The sequence below is a fragment of the Epinephelus fuscoguttatus genome, linkage group LG24, assembly GCF_011397635.1.
Source record: "Epinephelus fuscoguttatus linkage group LG24, E.fuscoguttatus.final_Chr_v1".
NCBI classification, from domain to species: Eukaryota; Metazoa; Chordata; class Actinopteri; order Perciformes; family Serranidae; genus Epinephelus; species Epinephelus fuscoguttatus.
Window position 1 is genome coordinate 237726 of NC_064775.1, and position 27941 is coordinate 265666.

Genomic DNA, 27941 nt, shown 5'->3' on the forward strand with positions numbered 1-27941 from the left:
TTATATTGAAAACATAAATGCTTCCTTTCACCTTAAATCTGTTCAGTTATTTATAGTTTTTACATTTTATATTTTTATTCATACTTTCAAATTTGAGCCTAAACATCAGAGTTTATTGGAAATAAAATAACAATAATAATAACAATAATAATAATAATAATAATAATAATGATAATGATAATGATAAAAATAATAAACAAGGTCACAAAGTGCACGAAAGTAAAACAATAAAAATACATTCATTCATTAATTTTTCTCACACATAGAGACAGACATTCAAACTCACATTCACACCTACGGACAATTTAGAGTCACCAATTAACCTGCATGTCTTTGGACTGTGGGAGGAAGCTGGAGCACCTGGAGGAAACCCACGCTGACACGGGGAGAACATGTCAGAGCACCTGGAGGAAACCCACGCTGACACGGGGAGAACATGTCAGAGCACCTGGAGGAAACCCACGCTGACACGGGGAGAACATGTCAGAGCACCTGGAGGAAACCCACGCTGACACGGGGAGAACATGTCAGAGCACCTGGAGGAAACCCACGCTGACAGGGTGAAGATGTCTGAGCACCTGGAGGAAACCCACGCTGACACAGGGAGAACATGTCAGAGCACCTGGAGGAAACCCACGCTGACACGGGGAGAACATGTCAGAGCACCTGGAGGAAACCCACGCTGACACGGGGAGAACATGTCAGAGCACCTGGAGGAAACCCACGCTGACACGGGGAGAACATGTCAGAGCACCTGGAGGAAACCCACGCTGACACGGGGAGAACATGTCAGAGCACCTGGAGGAAACCCACGCTGACACGGGGAGAACATGTCAGAGCACCTGGAGGAAACCCACGCTGACACCGGGAGAACATGTCAGAGCACCTGGAGGAAACCCACGCTGACACGGGAAGAACATGTCAGAGCACCTGGAGGAAACCCACGCTGACACAGGGAGAACATGTCAGAGCACCTGGAGGAAACCCACGCTGACACGGGGAGAACATGTCAGAGCACCTGGAGGAAACCCACGCTGACACAGGGAGAACATGTCAGAGCACCTGGAGGAAACCCACGCTGACACAGGGAGAACATGTCAGAGCACCTGGAGGAAACCCACGCTGACACGGGGAGAACATGTCAGAGCACCTGGAGGAAACCCACGCTGACACAGGGAGAACATGTCAGAGCACCTGGAGGAAACCCACGCTGACACGGGAAGAACATGTCGGAGCACCTGGAGGAAACCCATGCTGACACGGGTTTCGACAAAAAAAAAATATAGTTAAGTAATTAAAACAATATCAAAGTTATTGATGAGTCAGACAATGACTCAGCAGCTGCTCTGATAATGAATCAATCAGACTGATCAGTAGAAGCTGTTTGAAGACGTCACTTTTGGAAGTGGAGACAGAAAATAAAGATTTAAATGTGTCGGTCTGGAGATATTTTTAAAAATACAGTGACCACCTCCACCTGTCCATCTCCGTGTTATGTCCTGGATCATGTGAAATGATTAATCTCTTGTTTGTCTCAAATAAACAAACCTCGGCTGTGCTGCTTGTTTTGTGAGGTTTCTCTGAGGAGAGGTCAGAGTCCACAGTGGGGACACGGCGTTTACTCTGTTAACTCTTTAGAGAAACTGATCCGACAGTAACTCACAACTTTCATCACATTCATTTACAGATAAACATAGAGAGGAGTCGTCTGTGAACGCAGTGACGTTTGGTCAGATTTATAATAAGTGACGTCTGGATATTTTTATTTTCAGTGTTTCTGACTCTTGAACGACAGATTCAGGATTTCAGGTCACAGATGTTTCATGAAGCAGCCGTGACTCATCGCTGTGTGTGTGTGTGTGTGTGTGTGTGTGTGTGTGTGTGCGTGCGTAGCGGAGTCAGTGTCATGGCGGCCAGCATCATGTCGGCTCATTGTCCAGCGTCTCTTCTGTGTCTCTACGTCTTCGCTTGTTTCCTTCAGGTTCTCATCCAAGGACAAGGTAAGACCTCTGACCTCTGATCTCTGGGGCCCTTTCCTCAGATTGCAGTTTGTCCGTTAAATAAAGATTTAAAGTCTTCAGTTTGACGTTAAACCAAACGAATCACATTAAAGTTCCAGCTCAAACTGGAAATGTACGGAGTCCATACGTACTCCAAAAACACGGCAGAGGTTTTTTGGTTTCTGTGTCGTAACGTGTAGTTAGCATGTTTTAACTTATATCAAAAAAGACAGTTGTGATGAGCACTGACTCAGTCTGATTTTATTTTAACTATCAGTATACTGTGAATTACAATAAGATTATTGATCGATATTAAATGTATAAATAAATATGTAAAAAGTGGATTGTTATATAAACTTTTATATAAAAAGTACAAACAAATGTAACTTTCTTTCTTATACTTAAAATGATGATGTCATGAGTATTTCTGTTCAACTGCATCATAATGATGGTATATTAATTATACTGTGAATTAAAATCTGTTCAAAGTGTTTCAGCTGCCTCGGAGGCAGGATGTGTTCCTGCGGTCCAGACGGGCCAACCTGTTTCTAGTGGAGGAGATCCTGCAGGGGAACCTGGAGCGCGAGTGTTACGAGGAGATGTGCAGCTGGGAAGAAGCACGTGAGTACTTCGAGGACACCAAGAAGACGGTACGACTCTCAGCTGACAAAAACACGTGTCACACACAGCAAGTGTCTGTAAACTGGTTCTAACTGGTTTGTTTCTCTGTAGATGGAATTCTGGACCGTTTACGTCGGTGAGTTTTTACGATACCTGGACACTGACGATACTATTTGTTATTGACTATTTATCGATATCTGTGGACTCTAACAACTATAGCCAGCCCGAAAACTGAAATGCTACAATAAAGTCATGATATTAAACTTTATGAGACTGACTTCATAGGAATCTATGAGACAGAAGAGTTGGAATATTATGATATTAAACTCATAAATTCGTGAGACATAAAAATCGGAATTTACAAAATTTTTTTTAAATTAAACGTATAAAATGTATCACAAGTTTAATCTCATGAATTTACAACTTTTCCTCGTAAATGTTACGACTTTATTTCCTCTAAATTAATTACTCTCGGAATATTGTGACGTCATTCTTAAAATCAACGCTAATATTTTTAATGTGGCCAAAATCCTCCGTCATTAAAACACAATGAAAACTTTATCAATGATTTTTAACTGTGTCTGACGCTGAGTTAAATCTGATCGGTGCGATTGATCTGTGATCAGATGGCGATCAGTGCGATTGATCTGTGATCAGATGGCGATCGGTGTGATTGATCTGTGATCAGATGGCGATCAGTGCGATTGATCTGTGATCAGATGGCGATCGGTGTGATTGATCTGTGATCAGATGCGGTCAGTGTGATTGATCTGTGATCAGATGGCGATCAGTGTGATTGATCTGTGATCAGATGGTGATCAGTGTGATTGATCTGTGATAAGATGGGATCAGCGTGATTGATCTGTGATCAGATGGTGATCAGTATGATTGATCTGTGACCAGATGGCGATCGGTATGATTGATCTGTGACCAGATGGCGATCGGTGTGATTGATCTGTGATCAAATGGCGATCAGTGTGACTGATCTTTGATCAGATGGCGATCAGTGTGATTGATCTGTGATCAGATGGTGATCAGTGTGATTGATCTGTGATAAGATGGGATCAGCGTGATTGATCTGTGATCAGATGGTGATCAGTATGATTGATCTGTGACCAGATGGCGATCGGTATGATTGATCTGTGACCAGATGGCGATCGGTGTGATTGATCTGTGATCAAATGGCGATCAGTGTGACTGATCTGTGATCAGATGGCGATCAGTGTGATTGATCTGTGATCAGATGGTGATCAGTGTGATTGATCTGTGATCAGATGGCGATCAGTGCGATCCCGACCCCTGCCTCCATGGAGGAAACTGCACCGACAGAGTGGGCGGGTTCAACTGCTCCTGCCCCGCCTCCCACTACGGCCCCGTCTGTGAACTGGAAGTTCTGGGAGACGGAGGACAGCCGCCCGTAGCGCCACAGTTCAGAGGTTTGGACCACGCCCACAATGACAGTTAGCTCCGCCTCCTTCAATATACATGTCTCATTGCCGTGTGTCTCAGAGTTCGCAGAGTGTCCGACCGACGGCCCAACGGCGTGTCACCAGCTGTGCACGGCATCCTACTACTCCTTCACCTGCTCCTGCATGCCGGGATTCAAACTGCAGATGGATGGGCGGAGCTGCCTTCCTGAGGGTCTGACACCACCGCCGCCATAAGCCTCAAACATTTCCTGAGCAGCTGTAACGGGTGAACTAACCTCGTCTTTGTGTCCGCAGTCACATTTCCCTGTGGGCAACTTCCTGACCAGGTCAACACGTCTGCGTCGGCGTGGCCCTGGCAGGTACAACCGTCTCAGCCAGTCACAGCCAGCTGTCAGTTCATTGGTTACTCTTCATCATGTGGTTGTTTTGCTCCTCCAGGTGTCCCTGCTGGACAGCAGAGGAGCGGAGCTTTGTGACGGTGTGGTGCTTGGTCGACGCTCTGTCCTGACCGCCGCCCGCTGCCTCGTCCAGGACTCGGCGTCCAACCTCCAACCCTCCAACTTCGCCGTGGTCGCCGGTACCGAGCACTGTTTCACTGCTGTAATACCAGGCCAAAATTATGTGGACAGGTGAGAGTTAAGGGATTCTTAGTCGGGGTTTAAGAGGTGTAGATTTCAGACACATAAAGTGTAACGTCCCTTAACTTAAGGGAAATAACTTTACCATTCACTTAAACATTTTCAGACTGCAAAACTTTGAGGGGCATTGTTCAGATTTAATGGATTATCTGCAGGTTAAGGGGTTCCTAAAGGGTTAAACCAATTCACACTTAAAGAGGACATGAAACAACGGAACAGACACCAGCATAGGAGATGTGTGCATTATTAAGACATACTGACGAAAGAAAAAGTCGGAAAGGTCAGCCTATTTTAGAGAAAATCCACTTTTTAAATGCATTTACGATAGGCTGACCAAACGTCCTCTTTTGCCCGGACATGTCCACTTTTCACGTCCCGTCCGGGGCGTCTGGGGCGTCCGGGGGGTCTTTTATAAACTGATGATAATGTCCGGTTTTCCGTGTGTTTGTGTGTGTGTGTGTTAGAGTGCGGCATGGGCTGCATATTTCTGTCCGAACCCGAACCGAGCCCGACATTATTTAATGACCAAAGCACTGAGTTTGTGTCACACAGTGGTTACAGGCTATTTAACAGGCCGGGCGTGCTCAGCGGAGAGGGAGACCTTCGTGTTTGAGACGGGAGCAGGAGGCGGGAGGTCCGACGCTTCCAGCGAGAGGAGAGGGAGAAATAAAACAAAATAAGATAAAATAGGAAAAACCTGTCTCCCTCTTTTATTTTATTTTCAGCGTTTAATCAAGGCGGAGGCGGGCGGCTGGAGGTCCGAGACTTCCAGCGAGGAGAGAGGTAGAAACAAACAGCCAGTGTGTGTCTGTGTGTGTTATGTTCAGGTGTTGTCACGTAAATAACAGTGCCCACACAATAAACAGGACAGACAATAGGATTTTATTTATTTTTACACTACATTTTCACTGAAAGCTGACCGAATCCGACCCGAGCCTGAATACAATTTATAGCTACATTTTTGACCAAACCCGGATACCTCGGGTACCATCGGGCTCGGATCACCACACTCTAGTGTGTGTATGTGTCCCGTATAAGGGCCTATCTGAATTTCTGTCTTTGAGAGATATTATTTTGTAATATAACTGAATTTTCTATCCATACATATAAATTTTAAATATATTCAAATTATAAGGCATCTTTGAGTAAAGTGCGAGTATCATTTAAGTAGGCTATGTCGTGGCCGGTCGAGTGTCCTCTTTTTTGGAAATCAAAATATGGTCACCCTAATTTACGATACGTTTTGGCATACACATATATACATAGACGCTGCATCGACTGCCTGAGCGCGTCCTCACCGGCCGCCATCTTGGATGGGTCTCGCTTCGCCTCCACAGTGCATTCACTTCTATTGAGGAAGGAGCTGTATGCACAAGTAAAATAGAATAACTCACTGAATTTTCAACTGATTTTCACGCAGTTTGGTTTGTTACAAACGGCACACATGTAGTTATGATACAGGATGCTTTCGTACATTAAAAATGCGGGATTTCATGCTTTAATACTTCCTACAGATAGCAACAGCATGTTATTTAGGTCACAACACAGTTATTTTATTCACCTCAACCCCAGAGTGGGATGGATATATATATATATATATATGTATAGCCTATATAGATAAATATAGATATATACACACACATATATATACACTGTATAAACACAATATACACAATACAAAACATAGTATAGCATATTAATAAATTTATTAATATATTTTAATAAAGAAAAAGCTCTATTGTTGATTGAGTTTAACAGCCATCAGACTTAATAATTCTTTGTTAAATAGATGATCTTACAGACTTCTTTGAAATTTTCTTTTCGGGATTAGTAAAGTTATTCTTATTACACTGACTGCTGTGATCCTCAAAAGTAGTAAAACATTTTCAGCATTTACATAAACACTGAAATTGATTTGGTATTATAACTATGAAAATGGGACTGTGGTCAAGATAATTTGAAAAAAGATACAGAAGGATGAGCAGCAGGGGATATTTGCAGCACAGCTGGTGGAAAAGTGAATATGTGCACAAAGGTGCGCTAGGCAAGGCAAGTTTATTTGTATAGCACAATTCAACACAAGGTAATTCAAAGTGCTTTACAGAGACATTAAAAGCAACAAGACACAATTTAAAATTATAACTATGAAAATGGGACTGTGGTCAAGATAATTTAAAAAAGATACAGAAGGATGAGCAGCAGGGGATATTTGCAGCACAGCTGGTGGAAAAGTGAATATGTGCACAAAGGTGCGCAGGCAAGGTAAGTTTATTTGTATAGCACAATTCAACACAAGGTAATTCAAAGTGCTTTACAGAGACATCTAAAAGCATACAAGACACAATTTAAAACAATAAAACAGTCTATTGATATATATATATATATATATATATATATATATGATATATATATATATATATATATACAGTAACATAAAAACAGGCTCAATACATTGAACAGTCAGGATAAGAAAAGAAGTAGAATAATAAAAGGCATAAATCAGCAGTGTGTAGTTAAAAAGTACGGGCAGTAGAATACAGCAGGTAAGTATTTAATCTAAGAGTAAGCTTCAGTGTTTTTAGCCCTAATTTAAAGGAGCTGACAGTTTGAGCAAACCTCAGATCTACATATTATGCTATACATAATATGCTGTACTGTGTTTTGTATTGTGTATATGGTGTTTATACAGTATGTTTATACAGTATATAAATACTATATATATATATATATATATATATATATATCCATCCCACTCTGGGGTTGAGGTGAATAAAATAACTGTGTTGTGACCTAAATAACATGCTGTTGCTATCTGCAGAAAGTATTAAAGCATGAAATCCCGCATTGTATATATGTCTATGGTCAAAGCATCCTGTATCATAACTACATGTGTGCCATTTGTAACAAACCAAACCGCGTGAAAATCAGTTGAAAATTCAGTGAGTTATTCTATTTTACTTGTGCATACAGATCCTTCCTCAATGCAGTGAATGCACTGTGGATGGTCAAAGCGAGACCCATCCAAGATATATGTCCGGTGAGGACGCTGGCTCCAATAGGCATGTCTATGGTCAATGTCAATGCGCATGTATATATGTCTATGGTCAATGCAGCGTCTATGTATATATGTCTATGGTCAATGCGGCGTCTATGTATATATGTGTATGGTCAATGCAGCGTCTATGTATATATGTCTATGGTCAATGCAGCGTCTATGTATATATGTCTATGGTCAATGCGGCGTCTATGTATATATGTCTATGGTCAATGCGGCGTCTATGTATATATGTCTATGGTCAATGCAGCGTCTATGTATATATGTCTATGGTCAATGCAGCGTCTATGTATATATGTCTATGGTCAATGCGGCGTCTATGTATATATGTCTATGGTCAATGCGGCGTCTATGTATATATGTGTATGGTCAATGCGGCGTCTATGTATATATGTGTATGGTCAATGCAGCGTCTATGTATATATGTGTATGGTCAATGCAGCGTCTATGTATATATGTCTATGGTCAATGCAGCGTCTATGTATATATGTCTATGGTCAATGCAGCGTCTATGTATATATGTGTATGGTCAATGCAGCGTCTATGTATATATGTGTATGGTCAATGCAGCGTCTATGTATATATGTCTATGGTCAATGCGGCGTCTATGTATATATGTGTATGGTCAATGCAGCGTCTATGTATATATGTCTATGGTCAATGCGGCGTCTATGTATATATGTCTATGGTCAATGCGACGTCTATGTATATATGTGTATGGTCAATGCAGCGTCTATGTATATATGTCTATGGTCAATGCTTCTATGTATATATGTCTATGGTCAATGCGTCTATGTATATATGTCTATGGTCAATGCGGCGTCTATGTATATATGTCTATGGTCAATGCGGCGTCTATGTATATATGTCTATGGTCAATGCAGCGTCTATGTATATATGTCTATGGTCAATGCAGCGTCTATGTATATATGTCTATGGTCAATGCGGCGTCTATGTATATATGTCTATGGTCAATGCGGCGTCGATGTATATATGTCTATGGTCAATGCAGCGTCTATGTATATATGTGTATGGTCAATGCAGCGTCTATGTATATATGTCTATGGTCAATGCGGCGTCTATGTATATATGTCTATGGTCAATGCGGCGTCTATGTATATATGTGTATGGTCAATGCAGCGTCTATGTATATATGTGTATGGTCAATGCAGCGTCTATGTATATATGTCTATGGTCAATGCAGCGTCTATGTATATATGTCTATGGTCAATGCAGCGTCTATGTATATATGTGTATGGTCAATGCAGCGTCTATGTATATATGTCTATGGTCAATGCGGCGTCTATGTATATATGTCTATGGTCAATGCGGCGTCTATGTATATATGTGTATGGTCAATGCAGCGTCTATGTATATATGTGTATGGTCAATGCAGCGTCTATGTATATATGTCTATGGTCAATGCAGCGTCTATGTATATATGTCTATGGTCAATGCGGCGTCTATGTATATATGTCTATGGTCAATGCGGCGTCTATGTATATATGTCTATGGTCACGCGCGTCTATGTATATATGTCTATGGTCAATGCGGCGTCTATGTATATATGTCTATGGTCAATGCAGCGTCTATGTATATATGTCTATGGTCAATGCGGCGTCGATGTATATATGTCTATGGTCAATGCGGCGTCGATGTATATATGTCTATGGTCAATGCGGCGTCTATGTATATATGTCTATGGTCAATGCGGCGTCTATGTATATATGTCTATGGTCAATGCGGCGTCTATGTATATATGTCTATGGTCAATGCAGCGTCTATGTATATATGTCTATGGTCAATGCAGCGTCTATGTATATATGTCTATGGTCAATGCGGCATCGATGTATATATGTCTATGTATATATGTCTGTGCGTTTTGGGCCGTGCTCAGCGCCATCTTTATTTTACGTCACTGCTACGTCATCGGAGTGGTTGGTTGGTTTCACGACACTGTGTCTGTAGACGGAGGAAGACGAGGCAGTAGTTCAGGAAATTTACCGAGTGAAAAGATGTCAGAGGACGAAGCTGAAAGATACATTGATCTATCATCAAACCCAGTGGCCTATGCTTTTGAGCCAGTGAAGAGGAGGAGGGAGGAAAGTCACCATTTTACGGAGGAGGAGGAGGAGGAGGCAGCTGCTCCGGACGAGGATGGCAGCCAGGAGAGGGTCGGCAGCACCGCATGGTGCATGTGCCAAAGTTACTGTCCGAAACTAGAAATGAACCACAACCCATATAAACATGCGGGCCTGAGAGTTTTCACCTAAAACTCATGTTATCCCACACCATGCAGTCAGCGGTCATCACAGCTGATGCACACCGCTAAACAGTGGCGGTTCTAGGCCAGTTTCAATGGGGGGGCCAAGCTAGGGCCAGTCCTTTTGATACAGGGGCACATACAAGTACGGTCAAATATCTAAGTCTGAACAATAAGATATATATATGTGTAAGGGGGTCTGGGGGCATGCTCCCCCGGGAGAAAATTTTGTATTTGATTTAAAGGCATCAATCTGGTGAATTCTGAGAGCCAAGTTATGATGGCAGAATATGCCTAGATTTCAACATCTTTGTGCTTTTTATGTGTGAAAAATGTTCCATTTTCACTGATAAAAACACTAGTGGTATGTTATGGTGAAGGGTCACACTTAAAATACGGCGAAGTATTAGTGGTTAAACATTTCAGTAATCAAAAGAAAAATGACTGACGTACTGATCTGCCTCTGGAGGGCTATTTTAATATTTAAAATCATGTGCAGACAAAATATTCTTTTAAAATTCTCACACTCACAAGTACAGTTCCAGATACGCAAAACAATACAAAATACGCAAAACGAAAGGAAAACAAAAGGTGAGATTCAAATAAATTACACACAAACAGGCACAAATTACTGCTTTCCTCCCTCCCTCTCGATTTGCAAGTACAGCACCCTGAATCAGAGCATTTCAAAAGCCCTCAGGTAGTTGAATGCCTCTGGGACAGGCCCATTTATAGCAACCCACTGGATCCGTGGCGTGCGCGATCCGGCCGAGGCGCGGGTGCCGGAGCTAATAGCAGCCATTCAAGAAGCTGCTCCACCAGCCGCGGCCTAGAAGCGGCTCGGCGCTCCGCTCCGCTAAAATTACGCGCCGGGTCTATTTCTGACGGCGCGTCAATTTGCACAGACCAAATGAGTCAAACAGGAAGTCAGGCGCAGAAAAGACGAGAGTATCCAGTTGATTTTCAAAATAAAAGACCCATGAAAACTCCGGATCGTATTTCACATCACTACATAAACATGATGTGACAGGCATGAGTCAAATGAAAAGGAAAAAGTTTTCAGAGCTTACCTCAATGGTGCTGTGTGTTGCTGTGCAGGCTCAGAGTTGTCTTAAATACAGCCACACAATTCTCTACTGATGTGTTCTGGGTGTTTTCAAGAATGCTCACGAAGTGGATGTCAGTATTCCTCAATATTCCGCTTAGAAATGCGGTCTGCTCTATCAACTCAGGCTCACATTAGCGCTAGGGGAGCGACGTCTGTGGTGAGGCCGGGGAGGGGGAGGGGGAGGGAGGGGGTAGCCGAAGAATTCCCAGTAGGAGCTCCAGCCGGTGCGCTACAGAGTGACGTTCATTTACCGGAGGCATTTTATATCTGGCCAGTTTTTGGAGACTGTGGCAGGGCAAATTAGTCAATGTATGGGAAACACTAAACACTAGAAAACTCAGGCCCTTTTCCTTCTTGTGTGGTGTATTCTGCATGATTCACTGGGTGCGCCTCTTTAAGTGCTCCGACCGGCAACCTGTTGAGACGATTTAGTTCCGCGTTCCCCCTCCGACTCCTCGGCGGGGGGCCACAGGGGGGGCCGGACTCGGAGTTACGGGGGCACTGGCCCCTGCTGGCCCCCGCCTAAAACCGCCATTGGCCACTAAAGAAACACTTACCGTGACTCCACGCTTTCCAAAGCAGTCAGTCAGGAATCCAAACGTAATAAAATCCCCATACATCAACTCCAGTCCCGTTATCTTCCTCACCGTCATCCTGGTTATTCCTCTTGCCATCTCTTGCCGTGCACTAAAGTTTTTTCTAGCTAGCTTTTGCTGCACATGGCTCGGCTGCCGGAAAGCCGTCACACGCGTCTGGTGGCAAATTAAAAAATAAATATACATGTGCATATATGTCGGAGCCATCACGACACATCGTAAGGCACAATAATTTACTTCTTCAACCTAAAGTGTTGACCCTCCGTCCAGCAACCCGCTTGAGGCCTCACTTGATGTTGTGTTTACCACCGGGCCGGAATTGGCTCACAACAAAATTAGCATTTTTGATGGGTCGATGTTAGCGCTAACCGCTCGCTACTGCTCATGTTTAGTCATGACCAACATTACCATAACAAGTCAACAAGAACAGTAGCGGTGGCAGGCCTAATAATATATTGATGCATTTGGCAGTTATTCAGCATTTCATTCTGGTCTAGCTTTTACCTTTTACTGAACATACATTGTAGATATTTATGCAAATAGCACTGGAACTTTGTATTGGTCCTGAACTGCAGTAACACACAACAGACACTTCATGACAGATACTGTCCGTCTCTAAAAACTAGTACTAGTAACTATTACCTACTACAGCACCTAGTAAAAACACATTGTACATTAGTGCAAATCAGGAGGACATTGCTAATGTAGTGAGGTGCATGATTCTCCATGGACATTAGAAATAACTGTACACTGATACTTTTGATAGTCACAAAAGAATAATAACTAGTAGAACTGTAGAAAATAAGATAAGTCAGTGAGGAAAAGAACTGGTGACATTATGACATATGATTCTGGCTGCTACACTCTGTACCCAGGCTCCTACAAGAAATGTGATATTAACATTATAATTTTGTTAATTTTGTTTAATGTCCTTCAGAAGCACAGCAAACATCCCCAGTGTTTACACACATTAATCTTATGATAATAAAACACCAAATAATTATATTGATTGACAAGCCTCTACAGCCAGAACTGGTATGGACATTTAACCAAAACCAATTACACCCAACCATCACTGAAACAAATCAGAGGATACATTGGATAGTTTTCTATGCATGGTTATCAAAAGAATAACAACACAACAAAAAGTGTTTAGGTATATGATTATTTAATAAATCAGTAGTCAGGATGTAAGTACAAAGTCTTTCATGTTAAGGCTGATAACATCATTTGCGTACCTAAAAAGTGTACATTTGTGTTAACAGGTTAGGCAGGCATGCATGCAACTGGTGTCCAGCAGCAAATTCCCAGAGGCTGACATCAGTGAGGAGATAGAGCAGGTGACAGGCAGTGTCGGCACCCAGACCAATCCATTTCAACAGGACACAGAAGAGGGAGACAATAAGCAGTACATTTGCACAGGCACTTTGACAGATGACATACTTACCAACCAGGTCATAAACAATGACCACTCATACTGTACATCTGTGGAAGGCCAGGCCACACAGACTGGAATCGGGACCCAGTTCTTCCTTCCCAAATGGCCCCTGGCCCAGAGGGTAAACTGTCTGTAGGCAGTCAACCTAAAGAGACTGATGGAAAAGAAATGTATTGGCTAGATTTGTCTCAATTTTTTAAGATCATAAACAAGTTGTTTGTTGTCAGGAAAGATATAACAGGGCATCTTTTTTCTTTTACATGTGTCCACTTGTTAGAGTGTGAGAGTGGAAATCCATTTGGTAATTTATGTTAACTTGAGCCTTGCTTCATATCCACTTCTATGTATTATTCTATATCACCTACAAAGTACAAAATATTGAATCATTCCTTTCAGATTCCAGAATATACGTCAACTGTGTATTGCTCATCCCACTCAAACGTTATTGAGGATGAACCCGTCTGAATGTCGGACATCAAACTGTCTGCGTCGCGGTGTTTTGACAGCGGTTTCCCAAACGTTGGTTTCATAACGTGCTGCACAACACGATGTAGACAAACTACGTATAGAAAGCATTCATGTGGCATTATATTGTTACGTCAGGCCTCTCAGACATGTTCCGCATCTACCTTAACCGCGGTTACAGCTAGCTTGACTTACCTGCTGGTGACGGGCGCTGCAGCGTCTCAGCTCTGACATCCCTCAGCAAAAGCATCGCGGGCATCAGCGTACAATAGCCACACTGACACCACGTAATGTTGCTGACACGCCTTCAATCACCGGCTCAATCACTTCTTCCTCCCGTACCACTGCTCGATTCCCACGCCTTATAGGCTCATAATCGTAGGCAATGGGGCTTGTCACAGACTCAACAGGCCTCTCCAGTTCGTCTTCCTCCATTGTCAAAAAGTGTGGCGCTCAACCCGGTTCAGAAATGTTCCACTGTCTTCACTTCACTGCGATCGCTAGCTTGACAACCACTCCGGTGACGTCACGTCCGGCGACACAACAGACATGGCAACTCCCTTTGTTTTAACAGCTGAACTTAAATGACAGGATTTTGAGATTCCTTTCATTTTCGGTGTTTAAACTAAAATTATCTTTTCAGGGTGAGAGACCCTCTTTAAATTATGATAACTATGTTTAGCGTTTCATGTTCTCTTTAAAGGAAAAATTAAGGTGTTTTATTTGGTCCTTAAATCATGAGGATAATCCTTAAAAGACTGATGACATCACTGTCTCAAACAGCTGTCCACTTACTTTTGGCCAACATATCCTTCAAAATAAAAGCCTGCTGGATGATATTAACGTCTCGTCTCCTAGGTGACGACAACAAGATGGTGGTCATCCCCGTGCAGGCGCTGTACATCCATGAACGTTTCCGTGCAGGTCACCACGACAACGACCTCGCCCTCCTTGAGCTGACCCGCCCCTTGCCCTTTAGTTCCACCCTCATCCACCTCTGCCTGCCCACCAAGGACTTCTGTGAAAACATCCTGATGCATTCTGGGACGAGGGGCGTGGCTGGGGGGCGGGGCGTCGGTCGGACTCAGGAGCTGGTCTACATGACGCTGGACGAGTGCCGCCGTCAGCTCAATGTGTCGCATCCGCTCAGCAACAAAATGTTCTGCATGAGGAGGCACGATGGAGCCGAGCCAGCCCAGGGGAGCCCGAATGGAGCTGCAGGGAAACAAAATGGCACCCGGGGGACGCCAGATGGAGCTGAAAACTACGACAGCAACAGGACAAAGGTTCAGAAGTCCTCAGAAGACCAGCTGAGGTCAGAGGTCAGCCGCTGTGGCGGCCTGTTGCCGGGGACTCCGGTTGCCACAGTCCAGCATGGGACGGCGTTTCTGACGGGGTTGCTGATGTCATGGTCCTCGGGCTGTGAGGACGGTGGTGGCAGCGGTCTGGTGTTTACCAAAGTGTCCCGTTACCTGGGCTGGATCAAACCAAGGCTAGAGGAGGCTGAGGATCACATGACCCCACAAGTCAACCAGTACCCTGAGATCCGCTGACCGCCGCCGCCGTTGTCATGGCCGCCATCTTTCAAACTGTTTCAAAGTCACTCAAAACCTGCTGGTGTCTGTGTCCATCTGTCCTTCTGTCACGTGGCTCTTCCTGTCTTATTTTAGTAAACATTTTTTTCTTCAATAAAATGAAAATGATCAGAAAGTTCAGCGTCCGTCCTCATCTGATGACATCACAGCCTCATGAGTCAGTCCTGCCGTCCTCGTTTGACGACACTTTCATGTAGTTTTTGTGTTTGCACATCAACATGAACAGATTTGTACTGAATGACACACCCATCATTTTTCAGACATTTAATTTATATTTGTTGGACTTTCTATAAATATTTTTCCCGACTATTTATCAATACTTGTTGGACACGTTATTAAAATTTTATAAATATTTCAGACATTTTATTTATATTTTTTGGTCAATTTATTAATATTAGTCGGTGTTACGGCCTCCGCACCAACAGTGACATAACCTGGCTCAGTGGGGCAGGAGGCTGCACCATATGAGAGAGGACGCCACACCGAAGGTAACAGTTGACCCTCCAGCTTTATTGTGTCATGCCAAGTCTTACACATTATCACCCTGTGTCCTCCCCACTGCCCAGCCTGAGGCACGCTGGCAGACACACATGGGTTGTTCGTATGTAGGAAATCTGACCAATATCGAGGCAGAATCAATTCACAGTGCTCTTGGGTACGATGGTTTTTAAAGGACTCAAACTTCAAACAAGTCATCAGCCATCTGTATGTGCTTAAAACAGCTGCTGAAATTAGCAAGGATGGCGGAGGCCATTTTGTCTTAAACTGACAGGACAGTTAAGCGTGAAAGAGGACAGAGACAGAGGGAGGGACATGCAGCCACAGGCCGGAGTCAAACCTGGGCCGCTGTGGCAAAAACCATATGGGACGCCTGCTCTATCCACTGATCCACCAGCATCCCCTCAAAGATGATTCTGCTTGATAATTTCCCATGATGCCTCTCTCTCTCCTCTCCAGCTTTAGTGCTGTTACTGTGGTTATGAACAAAAAACACAGAGGGGACACAGAGGGACACGGGGACACAGAGGGACATGGGGACACAGAGGGACACAGAGGGGACACAGAGGGACACAGAGGGGACACAGAGGGACACAGGGGGACACAGGGGATACAGAGGGACACAGGGGGATACAGGGGGACACAGAGGGGACACAGAGAGATACAGAGGGACACAGAGGGACACGGGGACACAGAGGGACACGGGGACACAGAGGGACATGGGGACACAGAGGGACACAGAGGGGACACAGAGGGACACAGAGGGGACACAGAGGGACACAGGGGGACACAGGATACAGAGGGACACAGGGGATACAGGGGACACAGAGGGACAGAGAGATACAGAGGACACAGAGGACACGGGGACACAGTGGGACACCGGGGGACACTGGGGATACAGAGGGACACGGGGACACAGGGGGACACAGGGGATACAGAGGGACACAGAGGGATACAGGGGGACACAGAGGGACACGGGGACACAGGGGGACACAGGGGATACAGGGGGACACAGAGGGATACAGGGGGACACAGGGGGACACAGAGGGATACAGGGGGACACAGAGGGACACAGAAGGATACAGAGGGACACAGAGGGATACAGGAGGACACAGAGGGATACAGGGGGACACAGAGGGATACAGGGGGACACAGAGGGACACAGAGGGACACAGAGGGACACAGAGGGATACAGGGGGACACAGAGGGACACAGAAGGATACAGGGGGACACAGAGGGACACAGAGGGACACAGAAGGATACAGGGGGACACAGAGGGACACAGAAGGATACAGGGGGACACAGAGGGATACAGGGGGACACAGAGGGACACAGAGGGATACAGGGGGACACAGAGGGATACAGGGGGACACAGAGGGACAAAGGGGGACAAAGAAGAAGAGACGTTGGACACGCTGTACGAACCAGTAGCTGTTTTATTGGACTTTTTGTTACACAACAAAATAAAAAACGACGTTGTGAAGAGTTTCCAGGAGCAGCAGCCATAGAGGATTGTGGGTAACGTAGAGCGCAGCAGCCAGAGGGGATTGTGAGTAACGTAGTCTAAGAGACTGAAGACAGAGGAGGGAACGGGTTCTGTTTACTGACCACGAGCTTCTGGTGCTGATGGGAGATGTAACCTTTGATGTGACCCTGACAGGAAGAAGACAAGAACAAGAGTTACTTCCTGTTTTCTGTCCCAGCTGTTTCCTGTGTAGTGTGTGTGTGTGTGTGTGTGTGTGTGTGTGCGTGCGCGCATCTGCGCACTGACCACGTAGATGAGGTTGGCGAGGATACACTGCACCTCGTCAATGTCCACGTCCTCCTGCTGCATCATCTTCAGAGACACCAGGAAGGCGTCCAGAGGAAGCTGGTGCGTCCTCAGCAGGAGGTACCTGAGGACGGACAGGGGGACAGAGGGACAGACAGAGGGACAGATGGACAGACAGACAGACAGAGGGGCAGAGACAGACAGAGGGACAGGCAGAGGGACAGACAGACAGAGGGACAGATGGACAGACAGACAGACAGAGGGGCAGAGACAGACAGAGAGACAGACAGAGGGACAGATAGACAGAGAGACAGACAGAGGGGCAGAGACAGACAGACAGACAGACAGAGGGGCAGAGACAGACAGAGAGACAGACAGAGGGACAGATAGACAGAGAGACAGACAGAGGGGCAGAGACAGACAGACAGACACAGGGACAGAGAGACGGACAGACGGACAGAGAGCAGCTTTATCGTGACATCATACATCATAATAACAACGACATGGAGCCAAAATCATCTGGTCAAAAATACGATCAGACAGACCAGGTCAGAGTGACCTTGACCTTCAACTACCGAAATCTAACCCCTGATCACTGAGTCCAATCTGACGTCTGTGCCAAATTTGAAGAAACTCCCTCAAGGTGATCTTGAGATATTGCATTGACAAGGGTGAGACAGACACAAGGTCACAGTGACCTTTGACCACCAAATTTTAAGCACGTCATTGTTGAGTCCATACGGACGTTTGTGCCACATTTGAGAAAATTCCTTCAAGGTGTTCTTAAAATGTTATGTTAATGCGAATGAGACTGACGTAACATCACAGTAACCTTGACATTTGACTACCAAATTCTAGGCATTTCATTATTGAGTCTAAGTGGATGTTTGTGCCAAATCTGAAGAAAATCCCTCATGGTGTTCTAAAGATATCACTTTCACAAGAATGAGATGGTTGCAAGGTCACAGTAACTTTGATATTTGACCACCAAATTCAAATTTGGTAATTCTTAAGACGAAGTAGACGTTTGTGCCAAATTTGAGTAAATTCCCTCAAACTGTTCTTAGTTCCATGATCACAAAAATGAGACAGACCAGGTCACAGTGACCTTTGACTTTTGACGACCAAAATCTAATCATTTCATTCTTGAGTCCAAGTGAACGTTGGTGCCAAACGTAAACACCACATTTATTCACTTTACATGGAGCTAAAACTGCATTATGTCAACAGTTTGCTGTATGTATTAGCCTCTGTCTGAGTGGTGGGAAAACTTATATCATCTTCAGCAGTAGATGTTCACTGAAAGCTAGCTCAGGCTTTATTGTATTGAACAATATGCTAACATAGCGACGTAAGCTAATTACTACCATGTTTGCTTTAAAAGGAAATCAACTGATGCTTTGAGACAACGGTCAGAAATGACAGGTGTGATCACATGATATGGTCTAAGGTGGATCTCAGACCATAGTGTGTTCAACATATTTTATTTCACAATCCGTCTAGAAAAGACGATTAGCATCCTGCTACCGTACTGTTCCGTTCCATTACAATGAAATAACACTGGTCCTGGTACTCTATCTGTGAATGCAGTACCTGGGGATCCACCAGAGGGAGCTGCAGTACCTGAGGATCCACCAGGGGGAGCTGCAGTACCTGAGGATCCACCAGGGGGAGCTGCAGTACCTGAGGATCCACCAGGGGGAGCTGCAGTACCTGAGGATCCACCAGGGGGAGCTGCAGTACCTGAGGATCCACTAGGGGGAGCTACAGTACCTGAGGATTTACGAGGGGGAGCTGCAGTACCTGACGGATCCACTAGGGGACGCGGCAGTACCTGAAGGATCCTCTAAGGGAGCTGCAGTACCTGAGGATCCACTAGTGGAGCTGCAGTACCTGAGGATCCACTAGGGGAGCTGCAGTACCTGAAGGATCCTCTAGGGGAGCTGCAGTACCTGAGGATCCACTAGGGGGAGCTGCAGTACCTGAGGATCCACTAGGGGAGCTACAGTACCTGAGGATTTACGAGGGGGAGCTGCAGTACCTGAGGATCCACTAGGGGGAGCTGCAGTACCTGAGGATCCTCTAGGGGAGCTGCAGTACCTGAGGATCCACTAGGGGGAGCTGCAGTACCTGAGGATCCACTAGGGGACATGGCAGTACCTGAGGATCCTCTAGGGGAGCTGCAGTACCTGAGGATCCACCAGGGGAGCTGAAGTACCTGAAGGATCCTCTAAGGGAGCTGCAGTACCTGAGGATCCACTAGGGGAAGCTGCAGTACTTGAGGATCTCCTAGTGGAGCTGCAGTACCTGAAGGATCCACTAGGGGGAGGTGCAGTACCTGAGGATCCTCTAGGGGAACTGCAGTACCTGAGGATCCACCAGGAGGGGCTGCAGTACTTGAGAATCCTCTAGGGGAGCTGCAGTACCTGAAGGATCCACTAGGGGGAGCTGCAGTACCTCAGGATCCTCTAGGGGAGCTGCAGTACCTGAGGATCCACCAGGAGGGGCTGCAGTACCTGAGGATCCACCAGGAGGGGCTGCAGTACCTGAGGATCCACCAGGAGGGGCTGCAGTACTTGAGAATCCTCTAGGGGAGCTGCAGTACCTGAGGATCCACCAGGAGGGGCTGCAGTACCTGAGGATCCTCTAGGGGTGCTGTAGTACCTGAGAATTCACCGGGAAGAGCTGCAGTACCTGAAGGATCCTCTAGGGGAGCTGCAGTATCTGAGGATCCACCAGGGGAGCTGCAGTACCTGAAGGATCCTCTAGGGGAGCTGCAGTACCTAAGGATCCACTAGTGGAGTTACAGTACCTGAAGGATCCACTAGGGGGAGCTGCAGTACCTGAGGATCCTCTAGGGGAGCTGCAGTACCTGAGGATCCACCAGAAGGAGCTGCAGTACTTGAGAATCCTCTAGGGGAGCTGCAGTACCTGAGGATCCACCAGGAGGTGCTGCAGTACCTGAGGATCCACCAGAAGGAGCTGCAGTACCTGAGGATCCTCTAGGGGCGCTCTAGTACCTGAGGATCCACCGGGAGGAGCTGCAGTACCTGAGGATCCACCAGGAGGGGCTGCAGTACCTGAGGATCCACCAGGAGGGGCTGCAGTACCTGAGGATCCACCAGAAGGAGCTGCAGTACCTGAGGATCCACCAGGGGGTGCTGCAGTAACTGAGGATCTACCAGAGGGGAGCTGCAGTACCTGAGGATTCACCAGGGGGCGCTGCAGTACCTGAGGATCCACCAGGGGGTGCTGCAGTACCTGAAGATCCACCAGGGGGAGCTGCAGTACCTCAGGATCCTCTAGGGGCGCTCTAGTACCTGAGGATCCACCAGGAGGAGCTGCAGTACCTGAGGATCCACCAGGAGGGGCTGCAGTACCTGAGGATCCACCAGGGGGTGCTGCAGTAACTGAGGATCCACCAGAGGGGAGCTGCAGTACCTGAGGATTCACCAGGGGACGCTGCACTACCTGAGGATCCACCAGGAGGAGCTGCAGTACCTGAAGATCCACCAGGAAGGGCTGCAGTACCTGAGGATCCACCAGGGGGAGCTGCAGTAACTGAGGATCCACCAGAGGGGAGGTGCAGCACCTGAGGATCCACCAGGGGGAGCTGCAGTACCTGAGGATCCACCAGGGGGAGCTGCAGCACCTGAGGATCCACCAGGGGGAGCTGCAGCACCTGAGGATCCACCAGGGGGAGCGGTAGTACTCACACTTTCTTGAAGAGGTTCCTGTAGGTGATGATGCGGAGCTTTTCAAGGATGAGGAAGATCCCACAGCGGATGAAGAAAGTCTCGTGTTTGGACAAAGCCTCGTTCAGCAGCAGCAGGTTCCCCTCACTGAAACACACACACACACACTCACCTGTCAGCTCACTTGACACCCTGATGATGTCACTGATGATGTCACCACTCCTCTGCTTACCTCACTGCTCTGGTGACATCAGCAAACTGTATGAGGTCGTACTTCTTCAGGAGCTGATGAGTTGGCATGTGACCCTGAAACCATATGCTGAGGTCAAACTTGGACCTGAACCAGGGTCTGTGCTGAGATTTGAATGTGCACCTGATCTGGGATCTGAACTGGGACCTGATCTGGGATCTGAACTGGGACCTGCACTGGGATCTGATCTGGGACGTGAACTGGGATCTGAACTGAGACCTGATCTGGGATCTGAACTGGGACCTGATCTGGGATCTGAACTGGGACCTGCACTGGGATCTGATCTGGGACGTGAACTGGGATCTGAACTGAGACCTGATCTGGGATCCAATATGGGACCTGACCTGAGATCTGAACTGGAACCTGTTCTAGGATATGAACTGGGATCTGATCTGATATCTGATCTGGGACCTGAACTGGGATCTGATCTGATATCTGATGTAGGATCTGAACTGGGACCTGAACTGGGACCTGATCTGGGATCTGAACTGGGACCTGACCTAGAATTTGAACTGGGACCTGGTCTGGGATCTGATCTCGGATCTGAATTGGGACCTGAATTTGGGATCCGGACTGGGATTTGAACTGGGACCTGGTCTCCTCACCAGCAGCATCTTGACAGGCAGCAGGTAGATGAGGATCATCCTCTTGTTCTTCTGACTGGATCGATGACAGTGATGGAAGGCGTAGGACAGGAACTCCTCCGCTGTGGATCGATCAGGTTACTGGTGATCAGTCAGGTTACAGGGGCCGTTTGCACCAACTGGTCTTTACTATACCTGGTCATAACTCCTAAGACGGTCTTTGTTAAGACCAGTCTTAGGAGTGTACTTAAGATGTTTGCACTGACAGGGCTTACGCCTGGTCTTAGCTACGCTGGTTTTAGCTGTGCGCGTCCATGTGAATGCCCCCGGAATGCCGCACCCGGCCTGCCTAGAGGAGCGTGGTGACGTCAAATGACGGGCCGCTGATTCACCCCGCGAGCTTGTTGACAGTTGACAGCCCATTTAATCTGTGTTGACAGTTCATTTAATTTGAATAAAACATAGACAGGCAGTAGATTTGTGGACACTGATCATGTCCCCGACGGTATTTTGGAAAGCTCCGTTTCCATAGAAACGGAGTGCAATCAGCAACTGTAAGGCCAGTGGCAGTGCTGCGTTACGGCCCGACACAAACCGTAAATCCGGTGACAGCTCTTCAATGAGTTCAAACAGATCTCTCCTACCGAATCAAAACCTCTCAATCAGCTCCTCGTCATTATAAATGTCCAATGGATTGCTTCTGCTCCTACCCTCTCCCGTCTAAATGCCCGCTCGTTGTACAGACGGTGGATGAGACGTGCCATTGTCAAGTTGTGCTCTAGAGCGCACGAGCGCTGCTTGATAATGACCTTACACCTGCTCTTGACTAGGCGTAAGATTTACACCCGGTCTTAGTGAGAAGAAGGCTTAAGCTTAGATGGTGCAACCGGCGTAACTATTAGGTCAGACCTAGAACACCAAGTTAAGACCGATTTAGCTTAAGACCAGGCGTAAGCCCTGTTGGTGCAACCGGCCCCTGGTGATTAATCAGGCTGCTGGTGATCATTCAGGTTACTGGTGATCGATCAGGTTACTAGTGATCAATCAGGTTACTGGTGAGGTTACTGGTGATCAATACCAGTACAGTTCCAGTGTTACCTGGCTTGAAGTCGCTGTCGAACATGGCCTTGCGGCCCACGTAGTATTTGTAGGTGACCTTCTGGGCGGGGCTGTAGTCGTTCTTCAGGTTGGAGCTGTCAATGGCCCTGATCAGAGGTTTACACAGGTGCAGCTTATTGATCTGAAATCAACCAATCATACGATCAGTAACCAGTCAGCTGGAACAGACGTGTTCATGTCAACATGTTTTGAACACAGAGTGATGTCACACCTTAAAGTAGATCTTAAACAGCTGGTTACTCAGAAACATCATCCCCCACTTCTTTGAGTCCTCAATCCCTGCTCGACTGGCACACACACACACACACACACACACACACACAGACACACACTTGAGTTACATACTGTCTTTAAACTCTGTGTGTGTGTGTGTGTGTGTGTGTGTCACTGACTTGTCGCTGGCACACACTCTGAAGCAGCTCATCAGCTGTTCCGCAGCCTTCTCCAACATCTCCCCCGGCTGACCTTTACCCTTCTTCTGCAGCTGCTGCTCCGCCTGCAGGGGGCACAGGTCAGAGATCAGAGGTCAGCACTGCAGCAGTAACAGCTGACCTCACATCAGTGTCTGTGTGTGAGCTTCTTACATTGTTGGCAAATATCCTGAGATCCAGAGTGACAGCGAACATCACCGGCAGAGCCCTGAGACCAAAGACACAACACTGAGGCTGCGTTCAGAGGCTGCGTGTTCATATCAGCTCCCAAACACAACAAAGCAGCAAGCTAGGCTAACAGTTTCCCTCTGCTTCCAGTCTTTATGCTAAGCTAGGCTAACAGTTTCTCCTGCTTCCAGTCTTTATGCTAAGCTAGGCTAACAGTTTCTCCTGCTTCCAGTCTTTATGCTAAGCTAGGCTAACAGTTTCCCTCTGCTTCCAGTCTTTGTGCTAAGCTAGGCTAACAGTTTCCCTCTGCTTCCAGTCTTTATGCTAAGCTAGGCTAACAGTTTCCCTCTGCTTCCAGTCTTTGTGCTAAGCTAGGCTAACAGTTTCCCTCTGTTTCCAGTCTTTATGCTAAGCTAGGCTAACACTTACCAGTTCTCTTCTTTGTGAGACTGGAAGGCTCTCAGGAAGGACGTCACGAGTCAAGGACTGATCAATTATTGGTCCATCTTGTGTGTGTGTGTGTGTGTGTGTGTGTGTGTGTGATGTCATCATGAAGGATATTGAACAACGAGAGTCTGGAACTTGTAGGCTTCAACAAAGTCGTGATTGGACACTGCATAGGTACACCTAGAACACACACACACACAGAGTGCTGTTGCTATGGTCACCTGCACTCTGACACACCTTCAGCTGTGACATAAAACAGAGAAGGCCTCTTATTGGCTGTCATACCTGAGGTGAGCGGCGACCATCTCATCGTATGGCGGCTCCAGGAGCTGCTGACACTTCTCCTCTGGACTAGCCAGCTGTCTCACACACACACACACACACACACACACACACACACACACACACAGGTGAGGTCGTATCCTAGCAGCAGAGGCTGTGTGTACCTGAGGGGGCGGGGCCTGACCTGGAGGCGTGGGTTGGCGACATGTGGGTGTTTGAAGGAGAGCAGCTCGGCACAGAATGAGCCCTCTCGGTTATCGATGGCCTCGTAAACCTGCAGGAAGTAAACACCAACGAAGAAGAACACATCTGTGTGGTCACATGGTACGACAGGTGACGACGATGATGATGATGAAGGTCAGAGGTCAGAGGTTACCTGTTGCAGGTACTGGTTGATGGTGATGTGAGCCATGACGGCCGCAGAGCTTCAACCTGAACACACAGACAGTTACTGACCTCACACTCTGTTTCCATGACAACATGATGATGTCAGCTCACTGACTCAAAGTTTAACAGAGAAATAAACACAGTCTGACATCTTTAGATTAAACCCACTGGGAGCACTGGGAGCACTGGGGGCACAAACTACTCTGCACACATTATTCATGTATCTATCACTCTGTGACATGATGAGGTCAAAGTTTACCTGGCTGACTAAACCTGAGACTTTGCTACCGACTAACCGACCCCGCAGTGCTCAGACATGTCTCTGACTAACATCCAGTCGATCGATTAATCGTCCCAGCTCACAGTTTGACTTTACAGACGAAATGTGTCCATTAAACTCCGGAGGAACAGCTAACGTTAGCTAGCATGCTAACCCGCTATTTTACGCACGTCACGGTTACAAAAAGTCGTGAAATAAATTCTCTCAGACTTCAGACTGTAAACAAACAGCGACGTCAACACAGCAAACAAAAACAAACAATGACGTACCTGTTAGAGCGAAGGTTTAAAGCAGAGAACAGCCCGCTGTGTCTCACTTCATTCAATGCTTACCGCGGCTCCAAACAACTTCCGGGTCAGCAAGGTCGGCTTCCGGTAGTATTTCACAATAAGAGGACACACCGGATACACGTATTACAAAAGATAGATTTTTTTTTTAGTTTTTATCTGCTGAAAAGTTTTATTTTACAGTTTAATATGGAATATAAACCTGTATGACGTCATTTGACAAGCAACATATTAAAATTTAAGTCTTTGCAGTGCCGGGTGCAGAGGGGGTCAACATGGATGTTTTCAAAAACAAATAAAATGTGACAACTATTATCTAATTACATCATCGGTTAAATTTTGTTCATGAAGCTGAGATGGATGGAACATAAACTATTTTATTGATAATTCTATTAATGTATTATTTCATGATTATTTATTATTCTATTTTGTTTTTATTTGTTGCCAGGCCCAAACAGAATCTGTGGATTATTATATTGTTTACAGTGCTATATTTTTTTTTAATTTTATCTTATATTTAAGATATTTCATATATTTATTTATTATCGATTTATCTATTAACAGGAAATCTGATTTCATATTCCAATGAATAAATACATTATCGAATTAATTAATACATAGATGAATAAACAGCAAACAGACTTTGTGATAAATATATGAAACTAATAAAATGAGTGGTTTTATTAATATTTTGTTTTTTAATTTTGGAGTCAACAGGAAGTTTAGAGACAAAACAAACAGCACTACACACACATACACATGCAGTGTGACAGCAGCCGCACATTAAAGTACTAATTACTATTATTATTTAAGATTTTTCCTGAACATCGTCAGTGCTGTGACGCTGTGTAACGTGGTGATGGAGGGGTTCATTTTCTTTACAATAAAACACATCCCAGACAGGCAAAGGGTCCTTTAAATCTTTATAGACACAGAGCAGGTTGACGATGTGTCTTCCATGTGATAAAGTTCATGCAGCAGAGAAAAAACATCGGATATACAACTCTTGTTATTGTTTTGTTTAGAGGAGACAAACAACAACAAACAAACAACATGCAGCAGCTGTAAACACCCACCAAACAGAAAGTGGCTTTGTTTTTTTATTTTATGAGATGAAACAGTGTAAACACAGCTGATGGTCTGAACAGCAGGGGGCGCCACAATACCAACATGTCACTATGTATACTGGGTCTGTACTGGAACCAGTTTAACACGTCACTGTTTATACTGGGTCTGTACTGGGACCAGTTTAACACGTCACTGTGTATACTGGGTCTGTACTGGGACCAGTTTAACACGTCACTGTTTATACTGGGTCTGTACTGGGACCAGTTTAACACGTCACTGTGTATACTGGGTCTGTACTGGGACCAGTTTAACACGTCACAGTAACGTAACGTGAACATATTTGCGTACTATACAACAGTAATCGTAAGTGCTATATCGTACGCAACTGGACTTGCTTGTGTTTCTTGAAGACGTTTCGCCTCATCCAAGAAGCTTCTTCAGTTCTAAATCGCTGGTACAAAGTTGCAGACTGTAAACTCTGTGTGGGTGGGAACCCTTGCAGAGTCGTAGGGGTCACGTGAGCTCTTAGTTTCAGAGTCGTTAAGGTCACAATGTGAGTCATTGACCCACCTGGCCACTATGTGAGTCGTTAGGGTCAGGTGGGCCAGGGATGAATGGGTGTGAAGTCGTCTGGGGAGGTGGGTCAAAGAGTCACACTGTGACCTTAATGACTCTGAAACTAAGACCTCACGTGACCCCTAGGACTCTGCAAGGGTTCCCACCCACACAGGGTTTACAGTCTGCAACTTTGTACCAGTCATTAAGAAGTGAAGAAGCTTCTTGGATGAGAGACGAAACATCTTCAAGAAATTCAAGCAAGTCCAGTTGCCTCCGATACAGCACTTAGGATTACCATGACCTGGATGACTGAGAATCTTCACCGACAAGTATACAACAGTACAACTTCAGTAGCCACCAAGAGAGACCAGTACCCACTGGTAGTTAACTGGGAATATTGCCAGTGGTCACCATTGGCTACTGTTAGCTACCAACAGAGACCTTTAACAATCAGTGATGGAGGATGAGCTATTTACAGGCATCACTGTCGGGACTGGGACTCTTCAGCTCTCACCAGTAGCCACCAGTAGCCACCAGTGGCCACCAGTGGTCACCAGTGGTCACCAGTAGCCACCAGCGGTGATCAGTGGTCACCAGTAGCCACCAGCGGTCACCAGTGACCACCAGTGGTCACCAGTAGCCACCAGTGGTCACCAGTAGCTACCAGTGGTCACCAGTAGCCACCAGCGGTCACCAGTGACCACCAGTGGTCACCAGTAGCCACCAGTGGTCACCAGTAGTCACCAGTGGTCACCAGTAGCCACCAGCGGTCACCAGTGGTCACCAGTACCTATCAGTGGTCACCAGTAGCCATCATAGGTCAGCAGAAGCCACCAGTGGTCACCAGTAGTCACCAGTAGCCTCAAGTGGTCACCAGTGGTACCCAGTGGTCACCAGTAGCTACCAG

The 27941-nt window shown here is 46.0% G+C and overlaps 2 protein-coding genes and 1 long non-coding RNA gene across 4 annotated transcripts; 1 reads left to right on the top strand and 2 right to left on the bottom strand.

The window, feature by feature from the left end:
* Nucleotides 1-316: 316 nt before the first annotated feature.
* Nucleotides 317-11763, bottom strand: LOC125885076 (uncharacterized). Its single transcript, XR_007448803.1, has 3 exons — nucleotides 11078-11763; nucleotides 931-1254; nucleotides 317-404 (listed from the first exon to the last, which is right to left on the bottom strand). It is a non-coding gene; the product is annotated as an uncharacterized LOC125885076 (long non-coding RNA).
* On the top strand, nucleotides 1566-15324 carry prozb (protein Z, vitamin K-dependent plasma glycoprotein b). Its single transcript, XM_049570491.1, has 8 exons — nucleotides 1566-2000; nucleotides 2490-2650; nucleotides 2733-2757; nucleotides 3896-4057; nucleotides 4131-4262; nucleotides 4346-4410; nucleotides 4490-4628; nucleotides 14473-15324. The coding sequence occupies exons 1-8, from the start codon at nucleotides 1817-1819 to the stop codon at nucleotides 15165-15167; spliced, it is 1563 nt and encodes a 520-aa protein (XP_049426448.1). The 5' UTR covers nucleotides 1566-1816; the 3' UTR covers nucleotides 15168-15324.
* Nucleotides 15325-17125: 1801 nt separating this feature from the next.
* Nucleotides 17126-25490, bottom strand: pcid2 (PCI domain containing 2). Of its 2 annotated transcripts, XR_007448802.1 has the most exons (17): nucleotides 25391-25490; nucleotides 24831-24886; nucleotides 24639-24728; nucleotides 24458-24531; nucleotides 24287-24352; nucleotides 24155-24196; nucleotides 23711-23765; nucleotides 23519-23622; nucleotides 23338-23413; nucleotides 23106-23247; nucleotides 22029-22129; nucleotides 21406-21479; nucleotides 21131-21320; nucleotides 20619-21100; nucleotides 19579-19845; nucleotides 17479-19430; nucleotides 17335-17360 (listed from the first exon to the last, which is right to left on the bottom strand). XR_007448802.1 is itself a non-coding variant. In XM_049570495.1 (15 exons), the coding sequence occupies exons 2-15, from the start codon at nucleotides 24864-24866 to the stop codon at nucleotides 17271-17273; spliced, it is 1200 nt and encodes a 399-aa protein (XP_049426452.1). In that variant the 5' UTR covers nucleotides 24867-24886; nucleotides 25391-25490; the 3' UTR covers nucleotides 17126-17270. The 2 variants fall into 2 exon arrangements, 1 of the variants encoding a protein (XP_049426452.1); XM_049570495.1 differs by lacking the exons at nucleotides 19579-19845; nucleotides 20619-21100 and having other exon boundaries at nucleotides 17126-17360; nucleotides 17479-17602; nucleotides 21195-21320.
* Between the last annotated feature and the right edge of the window lie 2451 nt (nucleotides 25491-27941).

Excerpts from the sequence above, each read along its gene's own strand:
- prozb (XM_049570491.1), top strand. The coding sequence starts at position 1,817 with ATGTTTCATGAAGCAGCCGTGACTCATCGCTGTGTGTGTGTGTGTGTG. Across the intron at positions 2,001-2,489 it reads GGTTCTCATCCAAGGACAAG|TGTTTCAGCTGCCTCGGAGG; the intron begins GTAAGACCTCTG and ends ATCTGTTCAAAG. Across the intron at positions 2,758-3,895 it reads ATTCTGGACCGTTTACGTCG|ATGGCGATCAGTGCGATCCC; the intron begins GTGAGTTTTTAC and ends ATCTGTGATCAG.
- pcid2 (XM_049570495.1), bottom strand. The coding sequence starts at position 24,866 with ATGGCTCACATCACCATCAACCAGTACCTGCAACAG. Across the intron at positions 17,603-21,194 it reads AGGAACCTCTTCAAGAAAGT|GTACCTCCTGCTGAGGACGC; the intron begins GTGAGTACTACC and ends GTCCGTCCTCAG. Across the intron at positions 17,361-17,478 it reads TCGCCAACCTCATCTACGTG|GGTCACATCAAAGGTTACAT; the intron begins GTCAGTGCGCAG and ends TCTTCCTGTCAG.